At 46.6% G+C, this 22790-nt stretch overlaps 2 protein-coding genes across 2 annotated transcripts; both read right to left on the bottom strand.

Moving 5' to 3' along the window:
• Positions 1-3571: 3571 nt before the first annotated feature.
• On the bottom strand, positions 3572-4570 carry LOC308285302 (protein adenylyltransferase FICD-like; the record flags this gene model as incomplete). Its single annotated transcript, XM_080726018.1, has 1 exon — positions 3572-4570. One exon carries the CDS (start codon positions 4568-4570, stop codon positions 3572-3574), a length of 999 nt encoding a protein of 332 aa, XP_080582144.1.
• Positions 4571-21459: 16889 nt separating this feature from the next.
• On the bottom strand, positions 21460-22476 carry LOC308285301 (protein adenylyltransferase FICD-like; the record flags this gene model as incomplete). Its single annotated transcript, XM_080726017.1, has 1 exon — positions 21460-22476. One exon carries the CDS (start codon positions 22474-22476, stop codon positions 21460-21462), a length of 1017 nt encoding a protein of 338 aa, XP_080582143.1.
• Between the last annotated feature and the right edge of the window lie 314 nt (positions 22477-22790).

The raw sequence follows: 22790 nt of genomic DNA, 5'->3' as shown, positions 1-22790 counted from the left end.
TGACCATCGGTTTGCCTGTGTCCATTTATGCCCATATATGAGATGTCTGTATCTGTATGTCTGCGTCCATTTTATGCCCATATATGGAGATCTTTGACCATCTGTTTGCCTGTGTCCATTTATGCCCATATATGAGATATCTGTATCTGTCTGTCTGCGTCCATTTTATGCCCATATATGGAGATCTTTGACCATCTGTTTGCCTGTGTCCATTTATGCCCATATATGGAGTTATCTGTATCTGTCTGTCTGCATCCATTTTATGCCAATATATGGAGATCTATGCAGACACAGTGCCGGTTCCGGAAAACCCTGATGTTAGACATCAGAATCCGAACCTTTGGTTCCGGTTCCAGAAAATCGTGCATTGGGTCGGGTTGAGGCCGGGCACTGCACTACCTGCTGCGGCAGGGAACACGCGTGCCGAATTTGAAATAGGGAATGAATGCCCCCCACCCTTTAATGCAAACCCCATTATACCTGTTGTCATAAGAGCCGTTTTGACCATATGTTTGCCTGTGTCCATTTAAGCCCATATATGAACATCAGAACACGTCATACTGATGTCATTCAATACGTAACCATGACCTTTTTTGTTGACTCATGTGGCGTACGTGATGTCAGAGCCTTTTATGAAGTGATGTCACAATGAGTCAGCGCTTGTGCCTATTTCCTCCGGAACAGCCTGATGTCAACAATCAGCTCTGCATAAGGAGATTCTGAACGCTTTGTGCCGGTTTCGGAAAACCGTACGTCGGGTCGGGTCGAGGCCCGGCACTCCGCGCCGCGGCGGGGAACGCGCGTGCTGAATCTGAAGCCGGTGGGACGAACGGTTCTCGAGATACGCGGATTACATACACAAAGACTCACAGAGACTTCTCGCATTTATAGATAGATTAACGTAACATTTTGGTTAATGGTTTACAATGGAGTTGTCATTGCGTGTTGTCATGCTCTGCAAAGCATATTGGAAACTCAAAGCAGACAGATATAATGAACAACACATGCGACAGAAAATGATAGCATTAGCATTGGCTAGCCAAAGAAGAAGGAATAAAGAAAACATGGATTTATTTGTATTTACTAACTGTCTGCATGGTCTGGGAAAAGATCATTTTGTGACAGCGCCGCTGACAGCAACAGCAGCAGCTGCAACCATGGCGACTTTAGGTAAGAAAGACGTCTCATACAACTCTTAATAAAATAACGTTGGAATTCTTTCATTTCAGGGCCACAGGTTCGGGTGTCGGACCTCTCGTTCTGCGTGGGTATCGGATCTAATTGGCCTAATAATGGCACAGGGCCGTCAGACCGGGTCCGTCATGTTTCGGGGCTGCTCGGGTAACTGTTCTGAAATTCCAAATTATAGACGGGGCCATATGGGTCCGGCTCCATTTTCCCCGGGTCCCTTTGAGTTTGGGTAGTTAAAATTAGACCCGAGAAGACCTCTAATGGGAATGGGGATCAATAGTCGGGCCACCACACTCGCAATTTCAGAAAATGTCATATTTTTTCTAGTTAATTTTCATACTGGGGGGAGGGCATTGAATGCCAATTTCGCCTAGGGCGCCATTACGGCCGGCCAGGGCCGCTGCTGCCATTAGTAAACGTCAAGAATGTGTCCAGAGTGTCCTCTATGCATTTGGCTAAGAAACGAATGAAAGGTCGGACATCACCGCGATTGGCTGTGTCCAGAGCTCTGAAATACTCAGCACTTTGTTCTACGCGAACAATACTAGGTGCAGGGTACCCAGCCTGCATGAGTATCAGGTTCATTAGTAGCCGTGATGTACGTCCGTTGCCATCTTCAAAGGGGTGAACATCGACCAGTTTGTAGTGGGCGAGTGCTGCGCGCTTCACAGGGTGCAGCTGACGGGCATCCTCACTGTTGAGCCACTGGACCAGTTCTTCCATGTGTCGGGCAACATCCCGAGCGTGAGGTGGAACATGGCGTCCTACATACACCTGGACTTTACGCAGCCTCCCTGCCTTCCCAGGGTCTGCGTCGCCAAGTACTCTGCGGTGGATCTCCAGGATGTCTGTGAGCGAGATGTCATCTTCAGCTCTAGGTAACAGGGTGCTTTTAATATATTTCAGGGCTGCGTCTATGCCAATGGGCTCGTGGAACTCCTTCAGGCGCTTACCAGGGATGGCACGGCGCATGGCCTCGTTGAACTCCTTCAGGCCCTTGCCAGCAATGTCATAGCGCCTAGCGGCATCAATGGTGGCGCGGATTTCTGGTAGAGTCAATATGTTACGTTCAATGGCCACTGTGTGGTATATATGGTGGTAGTGGGATTCCTCCATTGCCTGTCTGAGGGCAGACTTGGGAATGGACAAAAGCCTGTGCACTTTGCTGTCGATGATACCAAAGTGACGTTGGTCAATCTCCTCCTCCAGAGGGAGGGTGTGCTCTCTGCTCTCTGGCTTGGCATACAGGTGGTGTGCTTGAACGACATCCTTCTCCTCCTCCAGAATGGTCCGCTCTGCCAGGGCATCCACAAAGTGAGGTCTTTTCACCTCCAATGCCTTTTGCACTACTATGTTTTCCACAGTCTTAGAAGCAGAAGATGCAGCGAAGAGCTGGCAGCGTAACTGTGGCACAGGTAGACGCCATAGCTGAGGACCTAGTGGCAAAGATCCCCGAAGAGAAACCAAAGGGAGAACACATCCCCCAAGGACACGGCAGTTGGCGTAACGCCAGATCAATGTAGCATTCATGACTGCATACAGGTCAAATACAGGTATATTAAATAGCCTGGCTTCTCTGTGAATCCAACATCATGTTGATGACGTCATCAGTCTTGTCCCAAATATGGTTTGTGGGATGGCGGATCTGAGATGATGTCAGAAAGTGGTATTTTCACAATATGTGTCCCAATCTCACTGAGAGCCAGTCATCTCGGAAAGTACAGCTTTAGACAGGGACTGAAAATACTTTTTTTTTTTTTTTTTACTAAAATGTGATAAAGCCACTAAAGCATTTCATAGATTTCAGGCTACATTTCACTTAAACGCCAGAGCTTAACTCTGCATGTAAATAAGACTTTTTTTAATTAATGTGAGAGATCGTCAGGTCATTTGCAGGTTAGACATTTATTTAAAACTTGAATATCTCAAAAGTAGTATTTCAGCATGGCATCATTCTATAAGCCATATCTTCAAAACTGTTGGGTCAATCTCCACAACCAATATATCATTTTGTAGCTATGATCCCCAGCTTTCAAATGAAATGAAAAAATGAAAATGAATAAAAATCCAATGACTGGCTCCCAGGCAAATTGGGACACATATTTATAGAACCAAGTAGGTCATCAGACATTCACACATTCTCAGCTGCATTTAATCATCAATGACATAACTTTATGGATTACTGGGATAACTTTTCTGCTGCCATTGGAAATTGATTGAATCAATGGGAATGGACATAATTAGTTATTTTTTAATTTTTTACAATCGATCCCACACGAGTCGGGCAACCACACTCGCAATTTCAGAAAATGTAATCTTTTCTAGTTAATTTTCATGCTGGGGGGGAGGGCATTGAATGCCAATTCCGCCTAGGGCACCATTACGGCCGACCAGGGCCGCTGCTGCCATTAGTAAACATCAGGAATGTGTCCAGAGTGTCCTCTATGCATTTGGCTAAGAAACGAATGAAAGGTCGGACATCGCGGTGATGTCCGACCTGGGCCGTGTCCAGAGCTCTGAAATACTCAAAACTTTGTTCTACGCGAACAATACTAGGTGCAGGGAACCCAGCCTGCATGAGTATCAGGTTCATTAGTAGCCGTGATGTACGTCCGTTGCCATCTTCAAAGGGGTGAACATCGACCAGTTTGTAGTGGGCGAGTGCTGCGCGCTTCACAGGGTGCAGCTGACGGGCCTCCTCACTGTTGAGCCACTGGACCAGTTCTTGCATGAGTCGGTCAACATCCCGAGCGTGAGGTGGAATATGGCGTCCTACATACACCTGGACTTTACGCAGCCTCCCTGCCTTCCCGGGGTCTGCGTTGCCAAGCACTCTGCGGTGGATCTCCAGGATGTCTGTGAGCGAGATGTCGTCTTCAGCTCTAGGCAACAGGGTGCTTTTAATATATTTCAGGGCTGCGTCAATGCCAATGGGCTCGTGGAACTCCTTCAGGCGCTTACCAGGGATGGCACTGCGCATGGCCTCGTTGAACTCCTTCAGGCCCTTGCCAGCAATGTCATAGCACCTAGCGGCATCAATGGTGGCTCGGATTTCTGGTAGAGTCAATATGTTACCTTCGATGGCCACTGTGTGGTATATATGGTGGTAGTGGGATTCCTCCATTGCCTGTCTGAGGGCAGACTTGGGAATGGACAAAAGCCTGTGCACTTTGCTGTCGATGATACCAAAGTTCTCCTCCTCCAGAGGGAGGGTGTGCTCTCTGCTCTCTGCCTTGGCATACAGGTGGTCTGCTTGAACGACATCCTTCTCCTCCTCCAGAATGGTCCGCTCTGCCAGGGCATCCACAAAGTGAGGATTCTTGTTGAGGGCAATCGTCAGCAGCTTGTGAGCATTCGCTCTCTTCCCTTGTCTTTTCATCTCCAATGCCTTTTGCACTACTATGTTTTCCACAGTCTTAGAAGCATAAGATGCAGCGAAGAGCTGGCAGCGTAACTGTGGCACAGGTTTACGCCAAAGCTGGGGACCTAGTGGCAAAGATCCCCGAAGAGAAACCGAAGGGAGAACACATCCCCCAAGGACACGGCAGTTGGCGTAACGCCAGATCAGTGTAGCATTCATGACTGCATACAGGTCAAATACAGCTATATTAAATAGCCTGGCTTCTCTGTGAATCCAACGTCATGTTGATGACGTCATTAGTCTTGTCCCAAATATGGCTTGTGGGATGGCGGATCTGAGATGATGTCAGAAAGTGGTATTTTCACAATATTTATAGAACCAAGTAGGACATCAGACATTCACACATTCTCAGCTGCATGCTCTCTCACTCACACAGAGGCAGAGAGCTTGCCTGTGAAGCAGGGAGGGGCGACAGCTCAGCATCATTCATTACTCTTAAAAGTTGCTACTGTGCAAAGTTTGTATGAGTACTTTGATGGCAATTTTCTGGTTGTTAATTTCAATAAATTAATTAATTAATTAATTTTCAGATTAATTAGTGTGGTTGCCTGACAGGGCAACACATAATAGTTCTAGGGAAACTTTATAGACTTTTAGGGTAACCTGTAACTTTTTATAGACCTTTTTTCCTGCTGCCATTGGAAATGGCTGGGTAACTCCTCAAAAATGACTTAACTTCAATCATCAATGACATAACTTTATGGATTACTGGGATAACTTTTCTGCTGCCATTGGAAATTGATTGAATCAATGGTAATGGAAAAACGTCCAATTGGTATCTGCGGGCCTAGTTCCAATTGGACATTCTAGTGCTAACCGGACCGCACAAAGTTGCGGTCGAGCTTAGGGAAAAGTTTTCGTCCAATTGTCCATAGCAAATTGCCGATTGGACCGTCCAATTGACAGGATCCTTCCTTTTGGACGCGTCCAATTGGCTAAATCCTGTCAATTGGACGCGTCCAATCGGCAAGAAAAACAGTACAATTGGCACTAGATTAGTCCGCCACCAGGGGGCTAGGGTTAGGGCTAGGTCCATACATGTTAAAGGTACTGTCTGACCATTGGTCTCTTGCCAATTGGTCACGTCCAGTCCAAATGGCAATATGCATGGGTCTGAGGTCATGTGATCATGTCCGATTAGATGTGCTGGCCTTCTTCAGCCTGGTTCTGGGTGACTTCCAGGGGCCACTATCGACACGAAACTCACACCACACGATCCCTGCGACCCCTCGAGTGTGGTGTCGTTCGCCCCTCAATATTAAGTTTTATAATGTGGCCCCTACATATTGAAACGTGCAAACGGTCATCTTCAAAAGCTGCTGAGGTTATGATTCTGATATATGTCAAACCGCACTCGATGCAGAGCATCCCTGTGTTGGTTTCACGTCTCAAGCTGCTCTGGGAGGCCCTGCAAACGCGGCATCCATTTGGCAATAGAATGAATGGCATTTTGAGTTCAGTCAAAATCTCTTTCATTCTATTGCCAACTGGCCACTGCATTTGCGGGCCTCCCAGAGCAGCTAGAGACTTGAAACCACCGCAGAGGGGCCTCTGTATCGACTGCCGATCAACATATGTCAGTATCGTAACCTCAGAACCGGTAGAAAAAAGGTTTGTCTCAAAAGGTCAACTTCTGCTCCGAAAGGTCTCAGAGGCGTAGACTCTAAGAGCTTTCGGAGGCTCCGAAATGAAGCACTTTTTTTCTACAATATGTACAAAGACCAGCTTCTAGATTATGATTGTTGGGCACGAGGACTATCGCTGCTGAGAATATGGGGGCCTGGGGTGGTCGTATGGCCGATCGGCAGACAAAAAACACTTTCATTTTGGGGGGGGTATTATTTTCTCTTGCCAAACGGACATTGGTCGATACTCTTTTGCTCCTATTTCTCCCCTGGACCACCAAAAGCTACCATTCTGCATGTGCGTTATCTAGGCCTATCAAATAATAACATGTATCCGGAGCTAATCGTTATCTATCACGGTTTCGGAGCGGGAGCCGTTTGAAGTTTCAAAATGAAAAAAGCTTATATTGCCAAATGAACGCTCGGCCTTTTTTGGCTGACTATAACCTTTACTTTTCACCCAAATAAAGGCCCCTCGGGCTCAAACTCAGCATATTATGATAGAGCGGTGAAAGATGACTGTGTGGCTTAATTGGGGTGTCTGTAGCACCTACAGAACTTATAAAATAAGCCATGAAGATGCTTTGTTATGTAACAGAGTATTAAAAATGGATTCTATTGCCATTTGGACCGTCCGATTAGCAATAAACATGTATTGGCCTATTGGACTGCGTGATAGACTCATGTTATTGCCTAAGCCAAATATTTATGGCCAGAACGTTGGGCTCGTGGCCACTATCGACACGAAACTCACACCACACGATCCCTGCGACCCCTCGAGTGTGGTGTCGTTCGCCCCTCGACATTAAGTGTCATAATGTGGCCCCTACATATTGAAACGTGCAAACGGTCATCTTCAAAAGCTGCTGAGGTTATGATTCTGATATATGTCAAACCGCACTCGATGCAGAGCATCCCTGTGGTGGTTTCACGTCTCTAGCTGCTCTGGGAGGCCCCGCAAACGCGGCATCCATTTGGCAATAGAATGAATGGAATTTTGAGTTCAGGAAAATCTCTTTCATTCTATTGCCAAATGGACGCTGCGTTTGCGGGCCTCCCAGAGCAGCTAGAGACGTGAAACCACCGCAGAGGGCCTCTGCATCGACTGCCGATTAACATATGTCAGTATCGTAACCTCAGAACCTTTAGAAAAAAAGTTTGTCTCAAAAGGCCAATTTCTGCTCCGAAAGGTCTCAGAGGCGTAGACCCTTAGAGCTTTCGGAGGCTCCGAAATGAAGCACTTTTTTTCCACAATATGTACAAAGACCAGCTTCTAGATTATGATTGTTGGGCACGAGGACTATCGCTGCTGAGAATCTGGGGGCCTGGGGTGGTCGTATGGCCGATCGGCGGACAAAAAACACTTTCATTTTGGGGGGGGTATAATTTTCTCTTGCCAAACGGACATTGGTCGATACTCTTTTGCTCCTATTTCTCCCCTGGACCACCAAAAGCTACCATACTGCATGTGCGTTATCTAGGCCTATCAAATAATAAAATATATCCGGAGCTAATCGTTATCTGTCACGGTTTCGGAGCGGGAGCCGTTTGAAGTTTCAAAATGAAAAAAGCTAATATTGCCAATTGGACGCCTGACCTTTTTTGGCTCACTTTAACCTTTACTTTTCAACCAAATAAAGGCCCCTTTGGCTAAAACTCTGCATATTATGATAGAGCGGTGAAAGATGACTGTGTGGCATAATTGGGGTGTCTGTAGTACCTACAGAACTTATAAAATAAGCCATAAAGATGCCTTTTTGGAGGGAGAAATTATTTTCTCTTGCCAATCGGACATTGGTCAATTATCTTTTGCTCCTATTTCTCCCCTGGACAACCGAAAGCTACCATACTGCATGTACGTTATCTAGGCCTATCAAATAATAAAATGTATCCGGAGCTAATCGTTATCTATCACGGTTTTTGAGCGGGAGCAGTTTGAAGTTTCAAAATGAAAAAAGGTAATATTGCCAAATGAACGAATGGCCTTTTTTGGCTCACTGTAACCTTTACTTTTTACCGAATAAAGGTCCTTTTGGCTAAAACTCAGCATATTATGATAAAGCGGTGAAAGATTACTGTGTGGAATAATTGGGGTGTCTGTAGCACCTACAGAACTTATAAAATAAGCCAGGAAGATGCTTTTTTGGGGGGAGAAATTATTTTCTCTTGCCAATCGGACATTGGTCGATTATCTTTTGCTCCTATTTCTCCCCTGGACCACCGAAAGCTACCATACTGCATGTGCGTTATCTAGGTCTATCAAATAATAAAATATATCCGGAGCTAATCGTTATCTATCACGGTCTTGGAGCGGGAGCCGTTTGAAGTTTCAAAATGAAAAAAGCTAATATTGCCAAATGAACGCCTGACCTTTTTTGGCTCACTTTAACCTTTACTTTTCACCCAAATAAAGGCCCCTTTGGCTAAAACTCTGCATATTATGATAGAGCGGTAAAAGATGACTGTGTGGCATAATTGGGGTGTCTGTAGTACCTAGAGAACTAATAAAAATAAAATAAGCCATTAAGATGCTTTTTTATGTATTAAAATGGATTATATTGCCATTTGGACCGTCCGATTAGCAATAAACATGTATTGGAACTGAAATGCTTTTTACTTTGTCACTATCGACTTGTCGTTTTGTGGCCCCTGATTCTATGTAGATTGTGAAAGGTGCTAGTTCAACCTGGAAAGGTATCTGAGATTATGATTATAAATGTATAATTGTAAAGGCAGTTATTGTTCAAGGACAAGTACAGAAGTCAAACTCATGTTGCGGATAGTTCCCACATTTTTTATTCAATTTTATTTAAACCATCTTGGCCCCTGCCCCCTCTCCCCCATCCTTTTCATCTGCTTCGTCCCCACCAGCTGTATGGAAGCTTTCTTCCTCTCCTCTTTCAGTCCCCTCCTCTTCTGTGTCTCCTGTCTCCGCCTGGCCTCCTTTCTCGTCCTTTTTTTCCACCTGGAAATGTTCAACAAATACAGTCTGGTGACGAGGCAGTCAGATAGTAAGACAGACAGACAGACAGACAGACAGACAGACAGACAGACAGACAGACAGACAGACAGACAGACAGACAGACAGACTACATACCTCTGCCAACTTTTCCTGTAATTCAATGAGGGCCGCACGGTAACCGTCACGCTCCCTCTCGGCCCTGATGAGGGCATTGTTGAGCCTGACCATTTCTGCCATGCATCTCAAGCAGATTTGGGGAGTTTTGTCAGGCCAAAGGCTCCGGGAATATAAAATTGTAACGAGATTGACAATTGGACGTTTTTTTGAATATCCCTTCTTGGGGTTGTGCTGAAAAAGAAAAGAATAATAAATGCATGGAATGGTATTGCAACATTTATTACATTGTCTTCTTTAAACTAGCAAGAAACATTTTTACCCAACATAATTTACTATTATGACTGTTATTACCTTTGGCATGTTGTATTCCTTCTCTCTGAAATCACTCTGTCCTGTCCTGTGCTCTTTGTGAAGTGAGGTCTGATGTGAGCAAAACCAGGTGGCCTTAATTAACACACCTGCGACCAGTGGCATTATGATTGATTGATTCACTTGCTATTGGCACATAACAATCTCTAGCCGTTCTATTGCCAATTGGACGCTGCGTTTGCGGGCCTCCCAGAGCAGCTAGAGACGTGAAACCACCGCAGCGGGCCTTTGCATCGACTGCCGATAAACATATGTCAGTATCGTAACCTCAGAACCTGTTGAAAAAAAGTTTGTCTCAAAAGGTCAACTTCTGCTCCGAAAGGTCTCAGTGGCGTAGACTCTAAGAGCTTTCGGAGGCTCCGAAATGAAGCACTTTTTTTCTACAATTTGTACAAAGACCAGCTTCTAGATTATGATTGTTGGGCACGAGGACTATCGCTGCTGAGAATCTGGGGGCCTGGGGTGGTCTTATGGCCGATCGGCGGACAAAAAACACTTTCATTTTGGGGGGGGTATTATTTTCTCTTGCCAAACGGACATTGGTCGATACTCTTTTGCTCCTATTTCTCCCCTGGACCACCAAAAGCTACCATACTGCATGTGCGTTATCTAGGCCTATCAAATAATAAAATATATCCAGAGCTAATCGTTATCTATCACGGTTTTGGAGCGGGAGCCGTTTGAAGTATCAAAATGAAAAAAGCAAATATTGCCAAATGAACGCCTGGCCTTTCTTGGCTCACTATAACCTTTACTTTTCACCCAAATAAAGGCCCCTCTGGCTAAAACTCAGCATATTATGATAGAGCGGTGAAAGATGACTGTGTGGCATAATTGGGGTGTCTGTAGCACCTACAGAACTTATAAAATAAACCATGAAGATGCTTTTTTATGTATTAAAATGGATTCTATTGCCATTTGGACCGTCCGATTAGCAATAAACATGTATTGGAACTGAAATGCTTTGTACTTTGTCACTATCGACTCGTCGTTTTGTGGCCCCTGATTCTATGTAGATTTTGAAAAGTGCTAGTTCACCTGGAAAGGTATCTGAGATTATGATTATACATTTATAATTGTAAAGGCAGTCATTGTTCAAGGACAAGTACAGAAGTCAAACTCATGTTGCGCATAGTTGCCACATTTTTTATTAAATTTTAATTAAACCATCTTGGCCCCTGCCCCCTCTCCCCCATCCTTTTCATCTGTTTCGTCCCCACATGCTGTATGGCAGCTTTCTTCCTCTCCTCCTTCAGTCTTCTCTTCTTTGTCTCCTGTGTCCGCCTGGCCTCCTTCCTCGTCCTTTTTTTCCACCTGGAAATGTTCAACAAATACAGTCTGGTGACGAGGCAGTCAGATAGTAAGACATACAGACAGACAGACAGACAGACAGACAGACAGACAGAATACATACCTCTGCCCACTTTTCCTGTAATTGAGTGAGGGCCGCACGGTAACCGTCACGCTCCCTCTCGGCCCTGATGAGGGCATTGTTGAGCCTGACCATCTCTACCATGCATCTGCAGTTTTTGCCAGTTTTGTCAGGCACAAGGCTCCGGGAATATCCCTTCTTGGGGTTGTCCTGAAAAAGAAAAGAATAATAAATGCATGGAATGGTATTGCAACATTTATTACATTGTCTTCTTTAAACTAGCAAGAAACATTTTTACCCAACATAATATACTATTATGACTTTTATTATGACTGTTATTACCCTTGGCATGTTGTATTATTTGTCTCTGAAATCACTCAGTCTATGTCCTGTGCTCTTTGTGAAGTGAGGTATGATGTGAGCAAAACCAGGTGGCCTTAATTAACACACCTGCAACCAGCCATCTCTAGCCGTTCTATTGGCCGTTCAATTGGACGTTTAAAACGTCCAATTGGCAATAGCATTACATTATATTGCCAATTGGACGTTTAAAACGTCCAATTGGCAATATCATTACATATAATCCCCATCCCCCATCCCCCATGTGCTAATCAACTCATTATGAGAATCAGGTGTGTTAACCCACACACTCCACCCTCCAAACTCAACAGAAGGTCAAGAAGAGCTGAAGGAGAGAGACCTTTTGGACCTGTGCTGAAGGAGCAAAAGCATGGTGAGTAAGCATTAGGCAAGCAATTGAACATTGTCCAATTGGTAATGTGGAAATAATTAAAAACTTTGTAGACAAAATACAGATCATCATCACAAGCTCACAATGTAGATCATTGTAGGTTGGTTATTGGTTTGTGTATTTTGGACTGTGTATTGTAGGGCCCGAGCACTGCATAGCAAGTGTGAATTGAAAATGTTTATATCTATATTCTTTATTATTCCCAATAAATTGCGTTCTTGAGCTGCATAGCGTACTCGAAATATTGTGAAACTTGGCGCGCATGTTACTAGCGGCGCAACATTGCGTATTTTATCCATCCATCATCTTCAACTGCTTATTTGAATTTGGGTTGTGGGGGAAAACAAATATAAATTTCACTGTTCAACAGAATGTATTTCTGTGTCTTTAACCGCTTATCCGTAGCCGGTGCACGGGGGGCACAGAAATAATGTATTTATCTTGCCATTCGAACCATCCAGTTTAAAACGTCCAATTGGCAATATCATTACATTATATTGCCAATTGGACGTTTAAAACGTCCAATTGGCAATATCATTACATTATATTGCCAATTGGACGTTTAAAACGTCCAATTGGCAATATCATTACATTATATTGCCAATTGGACGTTTAAAACGTCCAATTGGCAATATCATTATATTATATTGCCAATTGGACGTTTGGCAGTCCAATTGCAAGTAATGCAAGTAATGAGCTAAAGTCCTACGCTAAGTCCTATGCTACTACTTACCTGGCTGAGACCCTAACTAATACCTACCTGCTCGCCCGCTGTTACGCCACCGCCACCTAGAAAGAAAAGAGAACAGAAAACAATGTTTGACATAACAATGAGACACTCATGTAGCTAAAAGCCTGAGCTAAAGTCCTATGCTAAGTCCTATGCTAGTGCTTACCTGGCTGAGACCCTAACTAATACCTACCTGCTCGCCCGCTGTTACGCCACCGCCACCTAGAAAGAAAAGAGAACAGAAAACAATGTTTGACATAACAATGAGACACTCATGTAGCTAAAAGCCTGAGCTAAAGTCCTATGCTAAGTCCTATGCTAGTGCTTACCTGGCTGAGACCCTAACTAAAACCTACTGTTGTTTCAGCCACCAAAAACAGGTACGTGTGGTGCACCGTCCCTGGGTGTGAGAAGGTCATCAAGGAGGTGAAGGAGCACCTCCTTAACACACACAGGATAACCAATGATGAGGAGCGATGGCTCTATCTCCAGATGTCTCGGGGCCGCCTGAGCATCGACGAGGACCCGTGTCCTGCTTGCGGAAAGAAAACCAGAAAACTGCCAAGGCACGTTAAAGATTTACACGGCAAGATAGACGGGGACCGACGAGCCAAGATGATCTTGCAAGAGGCCGGTTGGGCAAAAATACGGAAAACAATGGCCGAACTGAGGGCCCAGAACCCTCACCCACCTCTGGTGACCACGGTAGATTTGGACAACTACACGCCAGAATACCGGCCACCGTACCAGCCACCGTCGGACGAGGAGCCAGAGGAGGAGGGGGCTGGGCCTGGACCACGTCCTGGAGCACGTCCACCTCCCCCGTCCTCCTCCAGCGAGCAACAGGGGGCTGGGCCTGGACCACGTCCTAGAGCACGACAACGTCCACCTCCCCCATCCTCCTCCAGCGAGCAACAGGGGGCTGGGCCTGGACCACGTCCTAGAGCACGACAACGTCCACCTCCCCCGTCCTCCTCCAGCGAGCAACAGGGGGCTGGGCCTGGACCACGTCCTGGAGCACATTCACCTCCCCCGTCCTCCTCCAGAGAGGGTCATGGTCCTGCAAGTGGTCCCCATCCCCCATCCACCCCCCCCTGGCGAGGACACAACTACTGCCGAGCTCTGGGCACTCAGAAGAGAGCTAAAAGAAACACGGAAGTCTCTTGCCAAAGCCTTAGTTGAAAGATCCAAGTATAAGGCAATGGCGAGAGCACTTCAAGGACAGGTGTCCTCGACTGCTGTGCCTGCTGAGCCTGAGGTATTAATTCTAAACTATGGTTGACATAATGTTGAGACACTTATATAGCTAAAACTCTGTCTGTCTGTCTGTCTGTCTGTCTGTCTGTCTGTCTGTCCAACTGACATTTTCCCATGTTGTTTATGCACATCTGTTGTTCCTCATTGTACAGGGTTCTCAGCGCCCAGGCCATTCTGGGAAGGGGAAGGGGAAGGGGAAGCGCCAGACACCCGCGCAAGAGGTCTGTATTCATCTGTCTGTATTCATCTCTCTGTGTGTGTCTTTCTATCCAATTTTCTGGAAGTCTCACTGACTGTTTTTGTTTAATCATGCCAGGCCTCTGCCTCTGCAAAGAGGCCTGCCCGTGCCTGTGCAACTGCACCAGCACCTACACCTGGATTTTCGCCTGACTCTGACTCAGAGTCTGAGAATGAGGTATTCTAAACTATCCAATGGTCTGGATGTCTGTCTGTCTGTCGGTCCAATTGACTGTTTCCAAAGATGTTTATCCACGCCTGTTCTTCCTACAGGTTGTTGACCCTGGCTGGCACCCCGAGTCAGTCACCAGTGCTTTGACCTGGCCTGCCATCGCCCCTGCCTCTGTCGCTGGAAAGCGCCAGCGCAGTATCCCCAATTGGATGCTGGATTACCCGCAGGTGTGTTTGTCTGTCTATCCAACCGCTTATCTCTAGCCGGTGTGCGGGGACAACAGAAATAATGTATTTCTCTTGCCATTTGAACCGTCCAGTTGCCCCTACCGCTTATCTGTAGCCGGTGCGTGGGGACAACAGAAATAATATATTTCTCTTGCCGTTTGAACCGTTAAAAACGTCCAATTGGCAATTGGCCAATTGGACGTTTGTCAGTTCAATTGCAAGTAATGCAAGTAATGAGCTAAATTCCTACGCTAAGTCCTATGCTACTACTTACCTGGCTGAGACCCTAACTAAAACCTACCTGCTCGTCCGCTGTTACGCCACCGCCACCTAGAAAGAAAAGAGAACAGAAAACAATGTTTGACATAACGCTGAGACACTTATGTAGCTATAAGCCTGAGCTAAAGTCCTATGCTAGGTCCTATGCTGGTACTGAAATAATGTATTTCTCTTGCCATTTGAACCGTCCAGTTGCCCCTACTGCTTATCTGTAGCTGGTGCGTGGGGACAACAGAAATAATATATTTCTCTTGCCGTTTGAACCGTCCAGTTGCCCCTAGAATGTATTTGGGTTTGACACAGACCAATCTCTCTACAGCCGAGCGTGGAGGATCCAGAAGTCCCCAACAACTCCGATGAAATGGAGTTTGGGGACGAACCGGACCTCCCCATGCATCACTCTCCACAGCCAATCGTGATATCGGTACCAGATCCCTTGGATGGCGGGGAATTGGCGGGGGAAGTGGAGGTGACCGAAGATGAGTCTCCCGCTGTACCAGTAAGCACCCAGAAAGAGGCCAGTGGCTCCATTATCTCATTCATGTGATCAATACCAGCTCAGTGGCCTTGTGGTTAGAGTGTCCGCCCCGAGACTGGGAGGTCGGGGGTTCAATTCCCCGGCCGGGTCATACCAAAGACTATAAAAATGGGACCCAATGCCTCCCTGCTTGGCACTCAGCATCAAGGGTTGGATTGGGGGGGTTGATCACCACCACCAATGGGGATCCTGTCTGTCTGTCTGTCTGTCTGTCTGTCTGACCAGCTCAGTGGCCTTGTGGTTAGAGTGTCCGCCCTGAGACTGGGAGGTCGGGGGTTCAATTCCCCGGCCGGGTCATACCAAAGACTATAAAAATGGGACCCAATGCCTCCCTGCTTGGCACTCAGCATCAAGGGTTGGATTGGGGGGGTTGATCACCACCAATGGGGGTCCAGGGACTGCAGATGGAAATTAGCCCACAGCGGGCTAAATCTGGCTCATTTACATTGAAGTGAAAACTGACATGTCCATTAATGAGCAAGGTCCCTGTCAAATAAACAGATCTTAACTCTTAACTTGGTTTCTTATATTTATTCTATGTATTTGACAGGTGCGACAGCCAAGAGTGTCCCTCGCAAGAGTGAACCTCGAGAGGCGGCCACTGAATGCAATGAGACTGAAATCGATTCTGAGTTTGGGGACCGGGAAGGGAAACCGGATGAGATTCATACAGTTTTCTCCCGGCATGAGTAAGTATGGCAAATGGAGTGTCCTATTGGCAATGTAACATGACATAACATACTGTTTGAGCTTGCTGCTCCAGGCAACACTATTAACATATGATGTATCTTTTACAGCCAAATACCTTGACGAATTTGCCCAACAAGAGCTGGGCCTTGACCAGTCTGATGTTGCCCGAGGCAACAATACATCAAAACTGAGCAGGATCAAGGTGTTTCTCCAGTTCATGGCCCACAATGCCTCCCGGCTGAGCGAGTGGGGGTTTGTGGACAACAAGGAGCGGATCAAAGTGTGAGTAATGTTGTACCATCCGGATGTGGTGTGCGTGCAAGAGAGAGTGATGGTTGAAGACATGCATTAACACATTTAACTCTCCTAAACAGCTGGGTCTTCAAGGTAGTGAAGGTACAGTTCGACAAGACACCCAACACCCTGGAGCACTACCTGCTCAACGTCAGGACGTTCCTGAAATACATGCGTGACTGCCCCCCACCCCACTGCCGGGTCTCTGCAAAGAAGTTAACAAACTTGATCACCTTAATGGACCGCCTCATCAAGACCAACAGGCCCAACAAGGTCAGGCGGGCCCATGAGGTCAAAGCAAACAAGAGGAAGCTTATACACAAGGCAGCTGACCTCCAGACCTGCCTCCAGACCTGCAAGGTCAAGATTCCAGAGGTGTTGGGTAAGTCAATATCGCAATTTGACAGTTGCTCTCAACATCACAGGGAACGTATTCAATAATGACCCATGTTGTGATCTGTGCTTCTGTTTACAGCATTGATCGAGGACCCGGAGGGGAGCGGGTGCACCAACCAGAGAAAGGCTGCCTTCAACGGCTACATGTGCCTGTACCTCGCATGCAACTTTGGGCACCGCAACCAGGTCCACTCCAAACTTACAGACACAATGGTCACACAGGCAGATGGCGACATGGACAAGGGCTACATCGTCGAGGCAAGTAACCACTTTGACTGCCAATTGGACGTTTAAAAAGTCCAATTAGCAATTGGCCAATTGGACGTTTGGCAGTCCAATTGCAAGTAATGCAAGTAATGAGCTAAAGTCCTACGCTAAGTCCTATGCTACTACTTACCTGGCTGAGACCCTAACTAAAACCTACCTGCTCGCCCGCTGTTACGCCACCGCCACCTAGAAAGAAAAGAGAACAGAAAACAATGTTTGACATAACGCTGAGACACTTATGTAGCTATAAGCCTGAGCTAAAGTCCCATGCTAAGTCCTATGCTGGTACTTACCTGGCTGAGACCCTAACTAAAACATACCTGCTTGTCCACTACTAAATCACCGCCACCTAGAAAGAAAGAGAAACAACGTTTGACTTAACGCAAATCAAAACTGACTTTATCTCTGCTTCCTCTCCTTTTCCCCTTCTCTCCAACTGTCTCTGTCATAGGTCATCGAAAATAAGACCAAGAAGAAGTTTGGAGCGGCCTCCATGTACTTCACCAAGGAGGAGTACAGTTGGCTGAGGCGGTGGCTCGCCATAAAGGCGGAACTTCCTGAGGAGGCGAAAAATAAATACTTCTTTTTCACCGCGGGTGAGGGATGCTGCAAAAACCTGAACCAGCTGATGCAGAATTGCTGGAAAGCAATGAAGCTCCCCGGGAAGGTTCGATTCGGCACCCTCAGGAGCTCCGTCTCCGACCTGGTAAGTGAACATGGAAGCTTCACAACAAAATATGGCCGACAACTGAAGGTGTGATTTTTAATAGTTTTACTTTTCAGCTCTAATGTTCCTATTTGTTTTCTTCTGCTTCTCCAGGCCAGAGCCAAGTACCGACATGGACCCAACAGGACGCTCATAGTCAACTACATGCTCCACAGCGAGGACACTGCCGACACCTATTATGCTTACGATCCCAACCATTGGGAGAGTAGGAAAATAAGAAAGGTTTTTGAGTCGGCTATAATGGAGCCTGCCTCTATGGAGGAGGAGGAGGAGGAGGAGGGAGAGGCGTCCTCTTCAAGGGTGGTGGAGGAGGGAGAGACCAGGCCTCCCCTGGTGCCTGACGGCGCCTCTTCCTCCAGGGTGGTGGAGGAGGGAGAGGCCAGGCCTACCCTGGTGCATCAGGCCATGGTGCACCAGGAACCAGATTCCGACGAGTCGGACAACGACATCGTAGACGACCATGACTATGGTGAGAGTGGCTCTACGCCAAAAAAAACCCCACCAAAGGCTTCAGTGTGTAGTCCCTTCAAAGACTACAAAAGAATGCTGCGGTCCCAAAAAATTTTCAAGGAGGCCAGGAAGAACTTGTTCAAAAAAAAATAAGTTTGACTCTCCAATGTAAAGGCTGAATTGCAAGAAAGAGCCCTGACAGCACATGGTTGGTTCTACAGACTCCAAATTTCGCACGCAGATAGCTCAGACCTTTGCCTACGTTCTTAGCTATGCCTCGACCCGACCCGATATGCGGTTTTCCGGATCCTAACTACTAATTGAAGTCAATGGACGTGAATCCGAATTAGCCCGAATCGCATGAAAGAGCCCTGACAGCACATGGTTGGTGCTAAAGACTCCAAATGTCGCACGCAGATAGCTCAGACCTTTGCCTACGTTTTATTATTGTTTCATAACGCAATTATGAAAGGCCTGTTAGCCTGTTTTTTTCGTTCTTCTTAACTCATTGAGTGCCTATCCCGAATTAGTTCGGGATATATGATCGTATCACAGGGTGCCTATCCCGAACAAGTTCGGGATATAAAAAAAAAAAAAAAAAAAAAATTTTTTTTTTTGAAATTTTTTTTTTTGATTTTTTTTTTTTTTTTTTTTTTGGACCCCATCAAATCTGGTGAACATGATTTCAATCGCGATTTTGCATGTTCCACCCCCATACAACCCCATCTAACATACAGGGCAGCCATTTTTGTTTACATTACATGTAAAACATAAGGGCGATTATCTCAAGAATGCCTGAACGGATTTCCAATCGGATTTTTTTGTTTGAAAGCTGTGAACAAACTGCACAAATCCACTCTGGATTGCATTGGATTTTTCAGAGCTCATTCTTCTCTGTTTTTTTCCCATGCATGAGGTGTGCAAGGTTTAATCATGGCTAAGTTGACGAAAATAAGGCTTCTAAAATGCTTGGTAGCCAATAGCTAACTTCAAGCTAACTTCATCCTCTTCCTGTACATGCAGTCATGCACAAAGGAAAGTGTTCAGGCAAGTCATGGCTGCAGGGCTTCTGCATATACCAGCATATCTCTATGGGATTTTCTCTGGCCACTGGGCGCCCTCTAGTGGTGAAAGGGGTGGCACTAAATGAGTTAAAAGTTAAAAAAAGTTTTATTGTTGAAAAAAATTAACATTAAAGGGCTGTTTTTTGTTTTGTTTTTTCACTGCACTGGGCACTGTTTAAATTTTCGGAATATCCATATATGCACTGCATAAAATGTTTTATTATTATTTCATAAAGAAATTATGAAAGGCCTGTTAGCCTGTTTTGTCGTTCTTCTTAAAAGTTTAAAAAAGTTTTATCGTTGAAAAAAAATGAACATTAAAGGAATGTTTTTTGTTTTTTCTTTTCACTGCACTGGGCACTGTTTAAATTTTCGGAATATCCATATTGCACTGCATAAAATGTTTTATTATTATTTCATAAAGACATTATGAAAGGCCTGTTAGCCTGTTTTTTCTTTCTTCTTGTTTTGTTATTTAATTTTATGTTTTAAATGTGCAACTGTCAAATAAATATATATATACACTGGAATATAGACTGGAATCTATTTCTGAGACACTGCCAATACAAAGATAATGTAATGATATGGCCAATTGGACGTTTTAAACATCCAATTGGCAATATCATTGCAATGATATTGCCAATTGGACGTTTGGCACGTCCAATTGGCAAGATTGGGAGTGGTGAGACAGGTAGAGAGAGGTGAGACAGGTTGAGAGGTGAGACAGGTGGAGAGGTGAGACAGGTTGAGAGTGGTGAGACAGGTAGAGAGAGGTGAGATAGGTAGAGAGAGGTGAGACAGGTAGAGAGGTGAGACAGGTAGAGAGTGGTGAGACAGGTAGAGAGAGGTGAGATAGGTAGAGAGAGGTGAGACAGGTAGAGAGTTGACACAGGTAGAGAGAGGTGAGACAGGTAGAGAGAGGTGAGACAGGTTGAGAGGTGAGACAGGTAGAGAGAGGTGAGACAGGTTGAGAGGTGAGACAGGAACGAGAGCGGTGAGACAGGCAGAGAGAGGTGATACGGTACAGAGGTGAGACAGGTAGAGAGAGGTGAGACAGGGTGTCCCTGGAATCATTACATTATATTGCCAATTGGACGTTTGGCACGTCCAATTGGCAAGATTGGGAGTGGTGAGACAGGTAGAGAGAGGTGAGACAGGTTGAGAGTTGAGACAGGTAGAGAGAGGTGAGACAGGTAGAGAGTGGTGAGACAGGTCGAGAGAGGTGAGACAGGTTGAGAGGTGAGACAGGTAGAGAGTGCTGAGACAGGTCGAGAGAGGTGAGACAGGTTGAGAGGTGAGACAGGTAGAGAGTTGTGAGACAGGTAGAGAGTGGTGAGACAGGTAGAGAGAGGCGAGACAGGTAGAGAGAGTTGAGACAGGTTGAGAGGTGAGACAGGTAGTGAGAGGTGAGACAGGTAGAGATAGGTGCAGAGGTGAGACAGGTGGGGAGGGGTGAGACAGGTAGAGAGAGGCAAGACAGGCAGAGAGAGGCAAGACAGGTAGAGAGAGGCAAGACAGGTAGAGAGAGGCAAGGCGGGTAGAGAGAGTTGAGACAGGTTGAGAGGTGAGACAGGTAGAGAGAGGTGAGACAGGTAGAGATAGGTGCAGAGGTGAGACAGGTAGGGAGAGGTGAGACAGGAAGAGAGAGGCGAAACAGGCAGGGAGAGGCGAGACAGGTAGAGAGAGGCGAGACAGGTAGAGAGAGGCGAAACAGGTGGAGAGAGGTGAGACAGGTAGAGAGAGGCGAGACAGGTAGAGAGAGGCGAGACAGGTAGAGAGAGGCGAGACAGGTAGATAGAGGCGTGACAGGCAGAGCCCGAATCGCTTAATGGCTTCAATTGCCGATCGGACCCGTCCGAGCGGCACCGTAACACGTAGGCTATTGCCAATAGGACGGTCCGATTGGCAATATCATTACTTTGTCCGGGAGGGTGGAGCGTGACTCCGCCTGGTGGTGGCAGCGGTATGATGGGTTTTTAAAAAAATCACTGCTCGGGCCCCGTTTGCCCCCGGGCCCCGGGGCCGGGTGCGCCTTGCGGGGAAAAAAATGTAGTTTTTTTAGGGCCCCCTCCCCTATTTTTAGGGGCCCCGGAAAGGGGAGGTGCACTTGGCTGCGTAGGTTCGACCGGAGATCGGGTGCGACCAAGTGCCAATTGGACCGCAGCTTCCCTAAGGGCGGGGAATGGAAATCAATAGTTATTTTTTACAAATCGATCCCACACGAGTCGGGCAACCACGCGCAATTTCAGAAAATGTCATCTTTTCTAGTTAATGTTCGTATTGGGGGGGAGGCCATTGAATGCCAATTCCGCCTAGGGCGCCATTACGGCCGACCAGGGCCGCTGCTGCCATTAGTAAACATCAAGAATGTGTCCAGAGTGTCCTCTATGCATTTGGCTAAGAAACGAATGAAAGGTTGGACATCACGGTGATGTCCGACCTGGGCCGTGTCCAGAGCTCTGAAATACTCAAAACTTTGTTCTACGCGAACAATACTAGGTGCAGGGAACCCAGCCTGCATGAGTATCAGGTTCATTAGTAGCCGTGATGTACGTCCGTTGCCATCTTCAAAGGGGTGAACATCGACCAGTTTGTAGTGGGCGAGTGCTGCGCGCTTCACAGGGTGCAGCTGACGGGCCTCCTCACTGTTGAGCCACTGGACCAGTTCTTGCATGAGTCGGGCAACATCCCGAGCGTGAGGTGGAACATGGCGTCCTACATACACCTGGACTTTACGGAGCCTCCCTGCCTTCCCGGGGTCTGCGTCGCCAAGCACTCTGCGGTGGATCTCTAGGATGTCTGTGAGCGAGATGTCATCTTCAGCTCTAGGCAACAGGGTGCTTTTTATATATTTCAGGGCTGCGTCAATGCCAATGGGCTCGTGGAACTCCTTCAGGCGCTTACCAGGGATGGCACGGCGCATGGCCTCGTTGAACTCCTTCAGGCCCTTGCCAGCAATGTCATAGCGCCTAGCGGCATCAATGGTGGCGCGGATTTCTGGTAGAGTCAATATGTTACCTTCAATGGCCACTGTGTGGTATATATGGTGGTAGTGGGATTCCTCCATTGCCTGTCTGAGGGCAGACTTAAGCTTGGGAATGGACAAAAGCCTGTGCATTTTGCTGTCGATGATACCAAAGTGACGTTGGTCAATCTCCTCCTCCAGAGGGAGGGTGTGCTCTCTGCTCTCTGGCTTGGCATACAGGTGGTCTGCTTGAACAACATCCTTCTCCTCCTCCAGAATGGTCCGCTCTGCCAGGGCATCCACAAAGTGAGGATTCTTGTTGAGGGCAATCGTCAGCAGCTTGTGAGCATTCGCTCTCTTCCCTTGTCTTTTCATCTCCAAAGCCTTTTGCACATAAAATTGCTACTCCAAATGGACTGGTTTCTAGGATTAGGACCCGCCACAGTGGTGTCCGGTAAGAACTTAACCGAGATGCCTTGAATCGTATGGAAGGCTCTGAAGTCTTGCTGGGAGAACTAGCTGAGTGTCTCGAGATGGTTGGATGTGATGATAAGCTATAAGCTTAGGTGATCCTGGTGATAAGGTCTGAGTCGAGAAATGCTTCTGGCCTCTTTGGTGCCAAAGGCTCCTATTTATAGGGCTCATTTGTGTACGAGGTGACATCAGTGTGATGTCATCTTGATGAGGTC

Source organism: Nannobrachium achirus (genome assembly GCF_963921795.1).
Source record: "Nannobrachium achirus genome assembly, chromosome: 5".
NCBI classification, from domain to species: domain Eukaryota; kingdom Metazoa; phylum Chordata; class Actinopteri; order Myctophiformes; family Myctophidae; genus Nannobrachium; species Nannobrachium achirus.
This window is presented reverse-complemented; position numbering and strand designations above follow the sequence as displayed.